The sequence below is a fragment of the Quercus suber genome, unplaced genomic scaffold (assembly GCF_002906115.3).
Source record: "Quercus suber isolate HL8 unplaced genomic scaffold, Cork oak 2.0 scaffold_220, whole genome shotgun sequence".
Lineage (NCBI taxonomy): Eukaryota > Viridiplantae > Streptophyta > Magnoliopsida > Fagales > Fagaceae > Quercus > Quercus suber.
This window is the reverse complement of record NW_027069678.1, coordinates 46,215-64,122: the sequence shown is the minus strand read 5'-3', so window position 1 is coordinate 64,122 and position 17,908 is coordinate 46,215. Positions and strand designations below refer to the sequence as shown.

General features: G+C 34.8%; 1 protein-coding gene across 3 annotated transcripts; it reads right to left on the bottom strand.

The window, feature by feature from the left end:
* Positions 1–3,411: 3,411 nt before the first annotated feature.
* Positions 3,412–10,628, bottom strand: LOC112031579 (ultraviolet-B receptor UVR8). 3 transcript variants are annotated; one of them, XM_065779926.1, is made up of 11 exons: positions 10,204–10,626; positions 9,488–9,561; positions 9,029–9,113; positions 8,577–8,708; positions 8,244–8,480; positions 7,912–8,148; positions 7,466–7,509; positions 5,393–5,575; positions 4,916–5,006; positions 4,133–4,176; positions 3,412–3,905 (listed from the first exon to the last, which is right to left on the bottom strand). In XM_065779926.1, the coding sequence occupies exons 1-11, from the start codon at positions 10,421–10,423 to the stop codon at positions 3,783–3,785; spliced, it is 1,470 nt and encodes a 489-aa protein (XP_065635998.1). In that variant the 5' UTR covers positions 10,424–10,626; the 3' UTR covers positions 3,412–3,782. The 3 variants fall into 3 exon arrangements, with proteins under 3 accessions (XP_065635998.1, XP_065635999.1, XP_065636000.1); XM_065779927.1 differs by lacking the exon at positions 4,133–4,176 and having other exon boundaries at positions 10,204–10,628; XM_065779928.1 differs by lacking the exon at positions 4,916–5,006 and having other exon boundaries at positions 10,204–10,628.
* Positions 10,629–17,908: the final 7,280 nt, after the last annotated feature.

Here is a 17,908-nt window from a genome sequence, read left to right as displayed (position 1 = left end):
CCCATATATATTGGGCTTGGGTTGTATACCATGCCCCTACATCTATGTTTCATCTTTATGATGTATAGGGGAAAAAGAATTAGAGAAAAGAATGAATGCTTTGGATTTTTAGACTTTTCTTGATTGCAGAGCCTAGGAATCGAAAATTTCCTTTAAGTAACCTTATAGCTACTTACATGCAAACTTTTTATTTTGAACATGGAGAGATGGCATAGATGATTTGTGCAAAGTGTACATTAATATTCTTGTTATTATGGCCTTGTGATCAAAGTGTACATTTTAACCAAAAAAAAAATCATTTTTTAATCAAATTCCATTCTTTCTTGGATATTCTCTTGAGGTCAAGTATTTATTGGAAGACTTTATATGTAATCCTTGTTTTCACAAAAATAAAATCCATGAGAGAAGTGTGAACACCTGGATGTAATTCGTGTTTTTATGTTATCCAAAATTTTGGTACTTGATCTATGTATATTCATACCCAAAGAAAGCTAATAATAGAAACAAAATTGTATACATCTATTCATCAACACAAAATTAGATGCAACTTGCTCAGTGATTCAATTACATAGCAACAACAAATGGCACAACACAATGGCTGGTACAAATCAATTACATACTTCATTTTTTCCCCTTTTACATGATATATGATGATAAATACAAAAACTTGTTTGTCCTCATTATTGTTGACAAAAACTTGTCTAACCTCAGCTACGTCCTTCTCTTTCGTGAGTAGGAAGTGACGGGAATCAACCCATTCGGAGCGTATTTTGGTGCCTTTCTCAATTTGATGAATCGTCCTCAAGACTGCATAGTATGCATATAAAATAAATTAACCTCACATCAAAAGTTTTGAACATAAATTTTCACAAACATCTTATGTGCATTTCCAAAATCAATATTAAAATAAAACAATAAACCACCATGAAACCCAAAACACAATAGCAACAAACTAAGGGGAATGAAAGAAAACTAATTCAAACTAAGAAATATTATTAAGCTAAGAAGCATAGTAGTATTTCAATGAAAGATACTAAGTGATAATCTTTAGTGTTATAAAACATAAATGAAAGAAATGAATGAATCTTTGGTAAAGAAATCAGGGAAAGTAAAAGAAAATTAATAAATCTGATGTCAAAATTTCCTTAATGCCAAAGCCAAGAGACCTATACACAAAACTACAAGCATGCAATTTTCCATTCAATCACAGTACATTCTCCATATCCATGTTTCAAACCCAAGCGAAATCAAGCTTTTTGTCATGTTTACAAGCAAACAAAATGGAAACAGAAGGAAAAATAAAATAGAGAAGACATTAGAGGGAAGGATCGAGGGAACTCAGCAACCACGAGTGGTGGTGATGGAGAAGCACTGCCAGCAGAAGCTCAACTGGGCTTGAGAGAGAGAGGCCTTAAAAGAGGAGAACACTGCACCAAATAGGTGGTGATATAATAAACAAAAATGATTAATACAAATAATTTTTTTTTTTTTTTTTTTTTGAGGAGGAATACAAATAATCTTATTTATTATATAATCTTCCCGTATCATTCTCATTTGGACCAACACATAAGCAAGCATGCTCGCTTTATTTTCACAACCCTTCAAGCTATGTCTCATCCACTGAGAGCCCACTGAATCTCCAAACCCGGTTCAGGCCACCGGTCCACAGGCAAATTCGGGTCCAAGTTGACAAAACTCGTGTACGCACTACACCCAGCCTCCCTAACCCGAATCCTATGCTCAGTGCTGGACCCACCTGTCCTAAACGTACAACACAGCCCAGCGTCCCTACAAGGAGCCACGCTGTCAGTCTGGTTAGCGTACACGTGGCACAAGCTCGCCGACGTACAATTCAGCGGAGACTGAAGCAGGGTTTCGGTACAGTTAAGGTACAAGATTGTGTTACTGCTCGTAATGTTAAAAGGCAGCGAACTGTTGAGCTGGATTCCTTCGTAGACAATGTCCGAGGTTACGCACGTGTCGTTGGACGATAATGTCGCGGGCTTGATCACGAGCCGTTGGTTGGTGGGATTGACGGACGTGATGGGGTACGTGTTGTTGACTGTATCGAACAAGAGCCTGCCCGCGTCGCAGCGGATTTTGTAGGACTTGTCGCCGCACGTGGGAGCCGTGCTGAGTGGGTATGGGACTGAGGTGTTGCCACAGTCCGAGCATTGTTGTTGTTGTTGTTGGGCTGAGGATGTGAGTATTAGCAGCAGAGCTTCCAAAGTGAAGATGAAAAGCTTATGCGTTGCCTCCATTGCCTCCATTTGATAAGAGACAAGGTGGGGTGGGGGATGAAAATGTGTAGTTATTTATTGATGGTTGAAAATGAATGTAGAAGGGTTATAATGGTAAAAAGCAAAATCAAGTGAAATAAAGAAAGTTTATTATTGTTGTTAAATCTCATCAATTGTGATTAATGTGTAATTTTGACGGTGTTAATGACAATGATTGCCTAAAAAAAGGAAAAAAAGACTGTCAACGTATGGGTAGGTTTCTTAGTCTTCTAGATAACTCAACTAGCAATATATCTATAAAAAATATATATATATTATATATTCATAATATTTTCATAACAAATTTTAATTAGTATGGTATTATTTGTTGTTAGAAAATTCATAGGTAATTTTAGAGTACAAAGAAATGATACTTTCTCCTTTCACATTCATAATAGACCCTATCATAAATTTAATGAACAGATCTTACCACGAATATAAGAGGAGAAAGTATCAATCTTTATACTTCGAAAATACCTAAGAATTATTCTTTATTGTTATTGCTGGGTGGGCAAAAATTTTATTATCATTAAATGAGAACTTAAATGAAAAATTAATAAGTTGGTGAAATTTTTTGTATCTTTTAATGTTATCCTACAAGTTTTATCAAGAGAAACTTTATAAACCTCGAATTATATTAGGAAATTAAATCTAGATAATAACCCCTCTCTCTCTATTCAAAAAAAAAAACCCTCACTCCATATTTGTTAATATAATTTTCTACTCGTCACCGGCTAGGCTGCCATGGACGGAAGCTACCGCATAAATTCTTAATGTTCTCTTTTGTGTGATGGTCTGTTTTTCTTTTCTTTCAGTTTATTTCATTTTTATTATTCACTTGGAGATTTTTTTTTTAAATCTCATAATATATATCACAAATCACCATCAATTCATTAGTTCGTAACAGGAAAGAAAGTAGAGTGGAGAACCATTTCTTTCTAGTCTAGTCTTGAAGGCCATGATATGTAACATCTCCATCCCACCAAACATAACTAAAATTTTATGGTGCTGTTTTACTGTTTTACCCTCCATTAAGGAATAGGAAAGGACCGAAGGAGACACCTCTGGATCTACTCAACTTGGAATTGAATTTGGATCGTAATAGAAGACAGGCAAATTTGCATTTAGGTGATACAATGCAAAACATCCTCCATATTCCATTATTCCATATATAATGGAGGAAATCCAAAAGCACCCCCATACATAAAAATTACAAAGTTTAAATACATCTGATTTGATTACATCATAAAGTTCAATTACCTAAATAGATCCATACATTAAAGATTAACAATTTTGCACATCTTGGAACCGATGCTTCATTCTCGCAACGGTTGTTAAAAATAGTGCCAGTGACGGTGAACATCAGACGTCAAAGAATGAGCACAAACATATATGTGTATGTTACAGGCTATTGTATGTACATACACATATAACTAAATAATTTACCTATCTAAACAACTGCTAACTACAAAATTGTGCCAAGGCCTCCAGCAAGTTTGGAATTCAAGTGGGTGATTCAGCAAGAAGAAGGGTGTGCCACCAGCCACAAGCAACATTTCTAGGGACACCACCATCAATAATGACTTGAGAAGGAATGTTGCGGTCGATTACATCGCCCAACCCAAGCTGTTAAATGCACGCAAAGATTCTCAATTAGTTCTAAAGTATGGAAGTGGAAACCAAATAAAGCTAAATTCCATTCCCTAGCATAACTTGGTCCTTTTTAAGTGCTGTAAAACATTTTAAAAACTCATTTCATTTGATATGAAATACAAAACAATGCAATTTTATCAATGCAGTGAGGTGTCCTGGAAACCCTGGTTTGATGATTGATCAGTCCAAGCTTTATATACCTGGCCATATTTGTTCCAACCCCAGCAGAATACTTTTGCATCCTCTTCAAAAAACAGAGGCAAGAAGTAAGTCAACAGGTATATCAATAACTACGCACTTGTAAGCATCAAATCATTAAAGCTAAAATTCTCACATAAATGAGATCTAGTTGCAACCGGGTAGCAATTAGCTTTGTTGCGCATGACTCACCAACAAAGTAAAACATGGAATATAACTATCAATTCACCCCTCTAAGCCTTTCGCAAATGGATCTTTCAAAGTCCTTAATTGACACCGTACCACTATTTGCAATCACAAAAGTAAAATCTCAGTCTATCGAGTAGTGAGTTCTAGCTTATTTGGTGTTTTCTCCACTCCATTATCCCAATATTAAGAAATTTCCTAATTAGCTGGATTTTTCTAAAAGGAAATATTTATGCTAAGTTTAGAGGCTGACTATATTTAATGCAATTTTTGACATGTAACCAAATAATGTAGAAATTACTTTATATGAGCAAACATATTAAAAGTATTGCAGAAAATTTTGTGGTATTTTCATTTAACTCCCACTCCTGGATTCAGTACTGATATAAGGGAACAATAAAATACACCCAAGATTCTTCCTTTTCTTTTTCTGTTTTCCTTTTGATGTGGATTGGTGGAGGTGTGTGATGCATAAAGCCAAAGTCTTGCAGTGTTCAAATTTACATAAACATGACATGTTCGTGGATCTAAGAGTGGTTTCCAGGTAGCACTTAGCAAAAAGAAATTATGGAGGCCTACACAAATCCATTGTGGCATACCTGTAATTAAGGCGCTGTGACGAGCCCCACAAGATACAATTTTTGCGTGCAGATTTTCCAAGCTTGGAGCTTCCAATAGCCTTGGAATAGTCTGGTTTTAAATCCAGGAAATACTGAAGTTAATTGCAAAAAATCCCCCAAGGGATATAATTTCTCAACAATGAAAGTTAGGTAGAGATCCTTGGCTCCTAATTTAATTAATCAAAGCCATCCAAATTTCAACATTATAAGATAAAGATATGAACAAGAACTAGCATGATCAGGATAGTTCATTCACCAGATTGTCAAGCTAGGATTCTACACCATTGCAAACCATGGTATGATTAACAAAGGTTGTTGCATAGAATTCTAAGATAGGAATCTAAACAAACATATCATGTACCACTAGCAATACCATGTGATATGATGAGAATATCATTGTCTCTCTATTGTAACTTACAAGAGAGAACTCATAAACTGAAGAATAAGTGAGTATACCTCAGCTTGATCAGCACCAGTTCCCAACTGCCCAAACTGATTTCCACCAAATGTGTACACATCACCATCAGCAGATATACAGACTGTGTGCCACAGTCCTGCAGCAACACCCTCTATCCGGATACCAAGTAAGGAAGACACACAAGTTGGGCTTAACTCGTCATCCGTACTTCCTTGCCCACACTTGACAAAGACATGAGAAAAGCAAACAGTTTACTACTTTATCATGGTTAGCCAAAACAAGAGAGTTAAAAGAGAGAATAACGTTGAAAAGGAATAGAATAGGTTATCCCTTTTTGAGTGAACCTCATCTTGAACATCTACAGTGCTTTTCTCCATCAATTTCTACTTTACCTACATGTTAATCCTGAGAATAGTTAAAAGTTGGGACTCTAAGCAATGCCAGGGATTGATATAAGGATTAAATTTCAAAAATTCCAGCTGAAGTAGAAGAGTATATGATTTGGGCAGTTTGGTTGTATAATTTTGAAGCCAAAACCCAATGCTTTTCACAATCAAGAAATCAATTTTGCAGAAACATGTAATAAATAATTCCCCCATATCAAGCAAAGCAGCAGACATGATTCAATCCAGAGCATTGTTCTTTGCACAAACTCAAAAGATTGGGTAATAAGGTTCTCAATAAAGAAGAACTTAGTATTAAGCAAGAGACATCCTTCTATGACTGAAATAATGCTAATAGAATGCTTCGATGAATATGTTGCAGTTTTGCGCTAATGCGCTGTAGGTCAAAGGACTCCTCTTACCCTTTTAAGAGAAAGGTGGAGGGTCAGGTTATGGATTCAAGACCAACCATATTTTGGGTCGCATGTTAAGTAAATAGGCAAGTAATGATTCAGAAATTTTAAAGATGATATTATTAATTGCGATAACAAATTAAGAGACCATTACAACTCATGATATAAACTAAATAATCCCTCACCCCAAGGAGTTTGGGTTAACAGAACTTGTGCTAGATCATAGTACTTGGACTATATGAATTGCTTTAGTTATGTATTTATCAAGGTTTTAATAAGTGACACATTAAGGGTCCGTTTGGGAACAGCTTATTTAGCTGAAACTGAAAACTTTTTGCTGAAAATGTAAAAAAAAAGTTTAAAAAAAGTTGAATAGTACAATGGGACTCATAAATGGTATCAAAAAGTGCAGTAAAATCTATGAATAGTAGCAAAAATAAGCTAAAATTGCAAATAAACTAAAAATCTCAACCCATCCCAAACGAACATTGAATCCCTTCAACAACAATATGACATATAGCTAGTACTATGCAGCATATTCAATCAAATTTATCCTACATCATAATAAGATTGCTTCATTAACAACAATCTTCAGTCCCATAACTTTAAGGGCAGCTATGAATCCTCCATAGACTAAACAAGGTCGACTACATGTATTATTTTTCACCATTCTATTTCATCCAAAGCTATACTCTCTGTCACCTCCTTAATTAACATGTCATTTTTTACTACTTCTACTAATGTTATTTTAGGTCTTCCTCTACCTTTTTTTCATTGTTTTAATTTGATTAACTCACTCTTCTTAACTAGCGCATTATTTACACTCATCTACACAAGACCAAACCATCTCAATAAACTCTCCCTCATCTTCTCATCATTAGGGACTACCCCTACCTTTAGGAGAATTTTCTCATTTTGAATCTTATCTTTTCTTGTATTTCCACTTATCCATCTTTAACAAATTCTCATTTTAGCTACACTCATTTAATGAGAGAGAAAGAGAGAGAGAAGGAAGAAAAAAAAAGTTTCTGCGTAATGAAGATTTTGCAAATATCATTTTAAACCTTAGAGTGATCAACATCCAAATTCAGATAAGCAGTCAGATCAGATCCAGTGAACCACATGACTAGCTTACATATATTTGTTGATCATTGAACCATAAAAATTAGCATTTCTATTTAAATAATAATATTACAACAATAATAATACTGCTAAATTAATACTTATATAAAATAAATACTGCCAAATTTCATGAAGAGAAAGCATGAGACACTAAGCATCCAACACAAAAGATTCCTTGTCCAGAAGAACTCACCTGTCCATACATTCCCCAACCAAAAGTAAGCAGGGCTCCAGCATCTGTAGTGCAAAAAGGGGTAAATGAAAAACGTCAGGATAGGTCATATTGACCACATATAGATGGCCAAATAGAAACAGATGGGCATTGCAACAACCAGTTCATCTCGGTAGTACTACGTAAATATCAAACATACTATATATGAAACTTAATTACCAAAGTACTAATCTAAAATGTAAATTCCAGCCTATTTCTGTAAATTTGAACCCAACTGGGCCAACTCCCTTTCAAAATTCATGTATCAGTAGAATCATAAATTTGTAACAGACACAAGAGCCGGAGAATATGCATATATGAACAGGTAATTAGATGAGATAAAAGCTTCAAAGTAACAATATCAGAGAGGATCCAGCATGAATGCTCATGACCTCATACCTAAAGGTAGAACTAGTTCGTAATAATACCTGTAATTACAGCACTGTGTCGCCCTCCACAAGCAATCCCCTTTACATAACTTCCAGGAGCTCTAAAACCCTGTCCCTCAGAACCCATGCTTCCTCTAGAGAGTGCTGTGGATCTATCTTTTACATAAGGAGACTCTATGCAAGGTACAGGATGAGGAGAGGAAACCATACGTATCCGGGAGCCCAAACCAAGCTGCCCTTCACCTCCATAACCCCAACCCCACACCTGTCCAATATCTGAAAGTTGGGAAAATTAATATCGTGACCAGAATACAAAGACAACTATGCATAAAACTGTGTCTTAACAATAATTTAGAACATAGTTAAATCACCTGACAATGCTAAAGTATGACGCCCCCCAGCAGCAACAGTAGCTATTCTTACTCCAGGGTTTAGTGTTACAAGGCATGGCAAAGCTGAGAGAGTTTCATCACCAGAAGATGAACTTTCGGCTGCTTGCTTTGCTGATGATATTCTTCTTCGTTTTGTACTTTCTTCTCCACCTCCTTTAGCAGCAGTGCCAGATACAGTTCCGCCACTTGATCGAGAGCCTTGAGAGCGAGGGCTCACTGTCAGAGAACCAACTCAAATAGTCAGCAGTAAGGACTACAAGCCTCTCTCCACTTTCATAATTCATAGTAAAGATGCCTAATTGCTGAAAGTACCTTGCTCTGTCAAAAATGAACTCTGCCTTTCAAATACATCCTTTTCAGAGCTCCCACCCAACAATGGGTCGCCAAAGACCTTCCCGGAGGGAACACACTCCTTCCATCCCCATGTGTATACTTCTCCACTCTCTGTATATAAACAAGAAAACTTACTCACTAAATGCCTCCAGGCAGAGTAAATTACACAGAGCACTATTAGACATGGGTGAATTGACTGGCTTCTATATTTCAATAAGTTACCAACAGCTTCTATAGGCTGGATCATTCCTGTATTCTTTTTCTGAACTTGGTTTGCACCCCCGTGACATATTTTTAAGAATTTACTAATCAAAAAAATCAGTTACCAATTGCTTAGATGTTTCTAAACCCTTCATTCATTACCTAAAAAGAGTCTTCCTTTTCTTTTCCCCCTCTTAACTGAAGCACCACAACAAGGAAATCAAAATTACCTGTAACTGCAACACAATGTGCCCAACCCGCAGCACCTCTCACTACCGAAACTTCCATTGGGAGAGGGAATGGCTCTGGAATTTCCTAAACAAGTAGAAAAGTTTATGTTAGTACAAATAAATAAATAAAAAGATGGTAGTTGTCATGTGGTGCATTTGGTGGGACAAAAATGCCAAGACCTTTCATGGAACTTAAGTCTCATTGCTTAAACATATATTTCAGTTTTTGATGCCACTCTTCGATTGAATAAGAGCAATAACAGGTTTTGCCTCTTCCTCATTTTTTTCAGAAATCTTAACAAATATATATCCTAGTTTTCTTTTCTTTTCTTTTCTTCCCTCGAGTATCTCTTTTATGCTTCCAGTGTAATAAGGCTAAGCCATTATTCAGCTATTACTTATTTGTTTAAGAAAAAAATTTAGTACTCTATGAACTAAAGATTAACTTTTGCTGCATACCCCATGCTTCCCAGATGTCACATAGCTTTGCCCAAGATCATCTGTTGAACCCCATGTAATGAGCTTTCCGGAATCTGATTTATAAATTAAAAAAATATAATAATAAAAAAATCACTATAAGTGCAGCTAAATGTAACAAAATTTACACTTATAAACACAAGTTTTAACTTTTAAGCTAACTAAACTCAAAATTCTGTAAGCAACCATAGAAAGACTCAATCACTATGAATGCAAAACGACAGGTTTACTCTGAATTTGAACTTTAAAAGTCAATTAAGCTATTAATGATATGAAAGTCCCAGACATTGAAGCTTCAAAGTGCCCAAAAGAAGAAAAAAAAGCCACCAACTAGAATTTAGTACAAGAGAAAAGTAGTATTAATTTGGGAACTATAAATGAAAGAGAATAAGTTGCAAGAGAAAAAATAAAAATAAAAATAAAAAAGACCAACAGTAGAAACTAAAAATAAAATAAAATTGTCGGCCCCACTTTTAACGAATTGAAATAAAATAAAAAACATTTTTTTTTCCCAATCCTTTAGTCACATTTTCTCGGCAACCAAACAGCGTCAAATGCCACAATCAACGCCGTCAATCACCATACACAATCAACGACATTCCCAAATAAACCACAAACTTTAAAAAAAATACAAAAATAAATCAAATTGAGCTTAAACCAAAAAACAAAAATTAGTTAGAAAGAGGTAAGAAAAGCACCAGAAATGGCCATGGCGAAACCACAACCGCCACCGCAAACATCTTTCCAGGAGTCCCCCCCAACGGTCTCGGCCGGAACCCTAACAGCCACCGGCGATATCAACGGCGACCTCTGCGGCGAAGCTCCGGGCAAATACCCCCACATGTACACCAATTTCTCCCTAATCACTTCCATTCTCTCCGCCTCTTCTTCTCCTCCTCCGATTCCCGCTCCATTCATTTCCAAACCAAACAGTGGAAAGGAAACGAAAAGAAAAGAAAGGAAACGAAATGAAAGGAAAGGAAAAGAGAGAGAGATAAAGAAAGAAAGATATTAATATTATGAAGTACACCAAAAAAATTAACACTTATTATTAGTGTCTGTCTGTGTTCGGTTTGTGAGAGTTTTGGTCATTTTCAAATTGAGTTGGACTTTGTTTCATTAATTGAATGAGAAGTGAAATTTTGCTTTGTGCCTTAAAAAAGGGGCGTATCATTCTCAGGGTAATGGGGTGTGCCACGTAGGAAGCTCACGTGGTTGTAATGGACACGTGGCCAATTTCTGGCCGGTAGATTTTTGGTCCACTGGTAACCAGTACTTGGTCGGAAGTTTCTGGAAGGTTGTTAACTTTAAAACACGAGAGGAGAAGGGTACTGGCGTGTCCCCTACAGTTTCTTGCCACGTGTCCGGCTCGGATGCGGGCTCCAATCATTCGACATGACACGTGTAGGGACGAGGGTGGCTCGATTGCGAAATGTAGTCACAGGTCGGGCGTGGGTCCCTCTGGTTTTTGTGACAAATGACATTTTTTTTTTTTTTTAAAAAAATTATAAAAAATAAAAATAAAAAATAAAAAACTATAACTTGTCTTCAGTGGAATGAGATTTTTTTTTAGAGTTTAATATGTTATCTTTCAACTTAATATATCATTTGTTATTACTGAAATAATAGGTTTAATTTGGTACCCTTCCTAAACTGTACTTAAACAACAAAATATGATTTAAAATGTTTTTTCTTTTTTTGAGTTTTAAAATATTTATTGATCAATTTATAAAGTCTATGTAATAAAATCTATAGTAGTTGCAATATCAAATTTTTAACACCCTAAGTACATAGTTTAGCAATAATTTTTTTTTTTTAGAAGGGTAATAAATTTTATTACAAGTTGCAATTTATAACCAATTGGTTCGTGCATTTATAACCAATGGTAGAAAGAGTCTAAATTGCAACAAGTGACTATATCAAATCAAATCTTTGTAGTATGATTCTAGCATTTGAGAGTGAGACAAATGATGATCACAAGTCACAACTGACATCAAGATGTGGCATATGTTTATTGGTATAATGATAATCAATGTTGTTCAAGTTTTCCATTCACAAAATAATAATAATAATAATGGATATCACTACACTAACACTTAGCAAAATGAAAAATAAAATAATATTGAAATTTCTGTTTTTGGTCATGTTGGAACTTTGGTTTGGCTATTTATAATGAATAATAAATAACACTAACATGTCTCTTTTTGTACACATAGGAGCATTGTTTCAGGCAAGATATATAAATTATTAACAATGACTTTGACTGTTTTAACCTTGTTTGTAATACTGTTAAAATAGGTGATAGTGACAAAATCTTGGTAAATGTTCAAAGCCACTAAATTATCGACCCATGCCATGAGACAATTTTTTTTTATTAATAATAATTAAAGTCTTTTCTTTATTTGTGCAAGTCCTACTCAAGTCAGGAAAAAAGGTCACCCATACAAACACTCACGAAACACTAGTCAAGGTCCAAGGGTAATGACTAGCATGTCTAGTTAGTAATTGCTATTATAAGTTAGTCGGTAACTTCAAGACACGATTTCAATTCAAAAATTAAATTGTGTAGTTCCTCAAAAAAAAAAAATTGAATTGTGTATGCTTTGTGTATATTAGAACAGTGTATAATAGATATTGTCCACCTTATATAAGCTTAGCCCAAAAAAAGAAATCAAGAGTAGGAATTATTTATTCTTTTGTTCTTGCTTAAGGCTTTGGATGAGCCATTCACGCCTCACTGTCTCAGATCTTTGGATTTTAGGCCAAAATGACAATAATAATTGAAGAAAGATCATTAGTTGAGCACTTTTTTTTCCTCCCCCAGACCAACCAAAAATATAAAAACTGTCCCTAAAGACTTCAAAAAATAATTTAAAAAAGGCTAAGAACTTGTCGGTGTGAGGTAATCCAAATTTTTGCTCTGTCTGCAAGGTTACCTAAAAATAAATGTAATTGAATTATTTTGGTACCATAATTCAGGAAATATTGGAGGACTAAAACCACATGCATGAAGATTTCGTGTCTTTATCATTAGACTTATTACGATGTGAAGCATCATAGGACAATTTCTCAACTTCTTTGAATTATGATGTAGACAAGAGATCAAAATATTACAGGTTATGGATTTTGATAACAAAGTTGGCTTTTTTTAAGCAAATGGTAAATCCAATGAAGCGGCATTTTTTTCCCTTTTATTCTTTTTCAGGTAAGTGAAGTAAATGAATAATATATATATATATATAACTGAAAAAGTTTGTTGATATTAGTCTTATATTCACTTCTAGAATATGTCGGGGACGTTTTTGCCACAAGGGCCAAAAATGCGAGAACGGCCCAAATCTCCCCTTGGGTTCTTTAGAAGTGTTTGTTTATAGAGAATCAAGCCCAAAATTCACAATGTATAAAAAACAAAGGCTAATGGTGCTTTGACAAGAGAGAATCAAAATGCTAACAACAAAAGTGCAGAAAAAGTATAAAAACATAACAAGTCTGAAACTTCGACCCGCAGTCACACAGAAGAGGAAATTGAGGGAGGCCATGAGGAAGAGAGGGAAGATTCCCCTGTACCCATATTTCCACCCCCAAGCTTCGGAATTGTGAGATTATTGACTGGTTGACTGGGGTTTTGCTCTGAAGTTTCAGGTCTGTGGGTAGAACGTGGTTGGTTGTTTTTTTAGTTGAAGAAAGACTCTTGTATTGAGCTTGGGGTGTTGCTTCCAGAGTAAAACGTCCTCTACTCTTTTGAATCTGATTGTGGAATTTATATTGAGTTTGGGGTGCTCTAAGTAACTGGTTTTTGGTCAAAAGACTTTGGACCCCAAGGTGTTAAACAATGAGTGATTTTCAGGTTTGCTTTTGTTTGGATAAAAGGAAGGATTACTTTTATCATCATTAAGGGAAAGCTTGACTAAACCCTCATTGGCTCCTCATTTTTAGATGTTTCAGACTATTGGGAAGCTTAACTAGATGAGAGCTAGCAGCTGAAGTTGGCCAATGAGAGCCAACCATTTTTAAAGGAAAAAAAGGTTCGGACAGAAACTTTGGGCCACAGTCACACAGAGCATAAAAGCTGTTTTGGGGTGGAAATTTTGGATACAAGACCTCCTCCATGAGCCTGAGGTGCTACCAGTGTCCCTTGCCCACTTGGTAGCACGCATGGGTTGGGCTCATGCAAAAGGTCCGAAAGGAACCGACCCATACCCTCCAAACCACACTTCCTCAATTTCTCCGATATGTCGCATGGGATTGGGCCATGCTTAAAAGAATAAATAAAATATAATACATAAATTGAGCCCACAAAGAAGTCGGGCTTAGTTGAATCGAGCTTAGTTGAATCGGGCTTGTACGAAATGTGTCGCGAAAACGAGTATCAACAGAATACTATAATATTTGTTTTTAATTTGGATGGCACCAAGCCACCAACTTCATTAAAGTAAATTACATTTTCGATTCTTGATTTTCAATTGATCAAGATGCCATTGAACATCTTTCAATAGATTGAGCTGCAGTCAAAAAGTTGTCAAAACCTAGATTTCAATCAATTGAATGATGATTGAACGATGGTCGAAATCCTAAAATCTTAATAGTTTGACTTGTTTGAGCAACATCTTCACACTTTGATCTTGGATATTGAGTAAATTATAAGTGTTTATTGCATTTTCATGGAAATAACCAACCTAAAACCTTAAAAAAAATAATAATAAATAAATAAATAACCATAAATGGCACGAAATCTCAGCCTCGTGATTCATCCAAGTGTGTATGTCTCAGTCTCAGCGTGTGAATCCATAGAGGCTCACTAGCTTCTGAGTCAATTGGATTTTTAGCATTTCATTGTGACACAACTGGCCCACAGGCCCAGCCCAAAAAGAAGATTGGCAAGCTTCCATGCTCAAATAATTGGATAAAGCTCATAAAACAGGGAAGCCACTAATTTATAAGTGGTCTATCTGGTACGGATCCGTGAGGCCACTCGTTAGGCCATTATTCTTGACAAACCACTACGTTTGGGCTTTATGCACCATAAAACATTGGTGCCGCATATATCGTAACTGGGCCCATCAATAACACGTGTCTCTCCCCTCAATCATTCGATGGGGTCTATGAACATCCCCATGATAAAGTAGCGGGTCTTGTTATTTCAATGGTCGACCAGTTACTTACGGATCCATATAACCACTAATAATAAGAGCAATGTCCTATATAAACGTTTGCATTAGAGCCTCGTATTCTAATTTAGTTTAATTAGTAAAGTCTTTATTATTGAATAAAATATTTAAATTCGAACTCCTCTATACAAAAAATTTAATAATATCTTGGTCTGATAATAAAAAATTATTATTATTATTATAATGTTAACATCATAAGTTGATTCTATCTTTTCTTTTCTTTTTGAGAAAAAAGATTAAGGCTGCATATTATTAAATAACTAAAAATATTTAAGAACATTATGTTGAAATTCTATCTTATATATAAAATATTAGAAATGTTATATTCACAAAATTTTCACAACAAATCTTAAATAGCAAGTTGTTATTGTTGGAGCAAAAAAATCATTTCAGTGGTAAATTCAAATTATAACTAATAATGACTAATCACCTATAATTTGTTGTAAAAATATTGTATACGTATCACTTCTCATAAAATGTTGTATTTTGTCTACAAAATCATTTGATGGGGTCACTTGTTTTGGGATAATAGATCGTCATGTGCTCTTGGAAGAAAAATGATCCAATGATTGAATTCGAGTGGCCCTGTATTTGAGTGGCTGATCTTGTATTTGAAACATCCTATGGTGTAAAATGTTGTTGCTGTCCCTATGAGTACGGTATTACTAAGATTTAAGGGGTCCTTCTGTAACACACACTGCTCATGCACACTCTTTATTTGTTTAATTTTGGGCTTCAATCATCTGTTGGGGTCCCTTGATTTTGTTTGTGTCGGTGAATTTCCATGGTTGACTTGATGGGTCGTTGTGTAGGTGAAATTCCAAAGGTGGTTCCTGGATGATACACACACCACCTTTTTTTTTTTATAGCAAAATGTGGTGGTCCACATTAATTTTTTCTCCCCCTCTAATTGTGGTCCTCATTAAGTTGGTGAAGGGTTTCTGAGCTTCATTATTTCCTCATTGTGTTTCTATATACATCTCTAGTTGGAAACTAAAATTTAATTGCATCACATGGTATTTTTCTTTATTAATAATTTGATAATTATAACACTAAGGGAGTGTGATTTGAATTTTGTTCGCCTCGTAAAAAAGAGAAAATAATATATGCTTACTTTATTTATTTTATTATTATTATTATTATTGAAAAAGAAAATGAAAGCTAAAATTTTTGGACTAATGTCTTGTGGAGGTGGATGAGGAGGAGAGTAATACCATGCAAATTCAGGTTTTGATAATGGTGGCATCATAGAACAACATGAACCGAGTGGTGGTAGTAAACAGTAAAGCAATAGTTTTACACTTGTGCCTGGTTGGTTTTGGTGGAAAATCATTTCCATACTTTTTTGGTATTTGGTACCATGAAAAGTACAAATCAACGGAAAACGTTTTTTCACGATTTTGGAAAACAAGTCAATATGGCGGATTTTTTTTTTCTTCCAGTTTTTCTAAGAAAAAAAAATATTTATTGTAATATTATTATATACTCAATAGATTACTGCAAATAAACTACAAATCATACAAAACTATCACAATAATAATATCTCTCTCTTTTTGTACCAATTGTTAGACTGGAAAAAGTATCTTTTGCACCGGTTTCATGAGACCTATGTCTTATTGACATGTGAGTCCTTCGTATGTAGAACCCACATATCAGTGAAACATGAGTCTCATGAGACCGTCACATACAAGATTTTTCCGCAAAACTAATATCGTTGTCTAGCATATTGATTTCATGAGACCTATGTCTTATTGACTTGTGAGTCCTTAGTATGTAGAACCCACATGTCAGTAAAACATGGGTCTCATGAAACCGTCACATACAAGATTTTTCTGTAAAACTAATATCATTGTCTAGCATACCAATTATTGACTTTTCTAGAAAACATTTGGAGACCAAGTTAATACATTTCAAGAGTGGAAAAAGGACATAGATATAAACATATACCCATCATAGATTACATATAATTATATAAAGGTTCTACACTCTTACTCAAAAAAAAAAAAGTCCTATACTCTGTCTTGCATTAGATTAGCTGATGGGAAAAGTTAATGAATGTTTTAAGGATAATGGTTTAGAAAATATTATTAAAAATATTTTATAAGAAAAAAAAAGTAACTAACTTTTTTGACTTTTTATATATATATTTTTTATTATCCATAAAAGTAGTATTAAAATTTTTCTAAAATGTTCCTCAACAAATGCCCTAAAGGCACCCAATAACCAAACCCCTTTATAATATTAGAAACAATGGTACAAATTAAGCAAAATGAGAGGATTGTTTGGCATCTCATATTTGTATGGCTTTTTCCTTTGAAAAAATTTATCCATAAATACATGATACTAGCCCAATTTGCCGGCCAAATTTCAAGAAATTTTTTTAATATATTCAAGTAGAGAAAAGGAATTCAAACTTTAAACATTCCATTGAAAATATCATAAGGTTTCATAAGTTCATGCATTCTCCCATGTAAAGTAATTCTTTAGTATTCTAAACATTATCAATATATGCAATATGATATGTTATCGAAAAGACAACAAATTTACACGACCCTTAATTTTTTTTTTCTTTGCAATAAATACTTAAATAGAGAAGAGGATTTGAACTTAGGGGTTAACACTAAACAGGTAAAATTAGATAATGCCACCGACTATAAGGCTCTATATGGAATCCAAATTTAAGAAGAAGAAAAAATAAGAATCCAAATAAATAGATAAAAATAAGTTTTACCAAATAATTATCTTGCATATATGTCCTATAAAATTATTGAGTTATATCAGCATTTCAAAATAAATGGATCAAGAAGTGCAAGTTGTCAAAATCTCCACTGTGCATGGAAGTTGGAACGGGAACCCAATAAGGCTGTATTGTACAATCAATTTAGTGGTGTTCGGAGTTGTATACGAACGTACTGCAACGAATTTGGTCCTCATTAGAAAAGAAAGTACGATATACATCTCTATTGTCTTCCTAGCTAGCCCAGCATATTTCTGTCACTAGCACACGCTCGCTGCACTAGTCTATAACAGCAACAAACGTGTTACATGAGAAGTGAGAAGGTAAACCAACCTATCCGTGTGATCCGGGCATGCCTCTAGAGCCTGTCTTCATGAACCTTCCCATTGTGTCTATAAAACCGAAGCTTCTATGTACCTTAAGCTTAATTACTAAGAAAACAGCAAAGATGGGAAGTCGAGAAAAGAATGGTGTTAGTTTCTTTCAAATGCCTCTTCA

Bases quoted from the DNA above. Each gene is read 5' to 3' on its own strand.
- LOC112031579 (XM_065779926.1), bottom strand. From the start codon at position 10,423: ATGAATGGAGCGGGAATCGGAGGAGGAGAAGAAGAGGCGGAGAGAATG. The intron at 9,562-10,203 runs GTGCTTTTCTTA...TTTATAAATCAG, and splicing joins TTTCGCCATGGCCATTTCTG to ATTCCGGAAAGCTCATTACA. The intron at 8,149-8,243 runs GTGATTTAACTA...CCCAACTTTCAG, and splicing joins TCATACTTTAGCATTGTCAG to ATATTGGACAGGTGTGGGGT.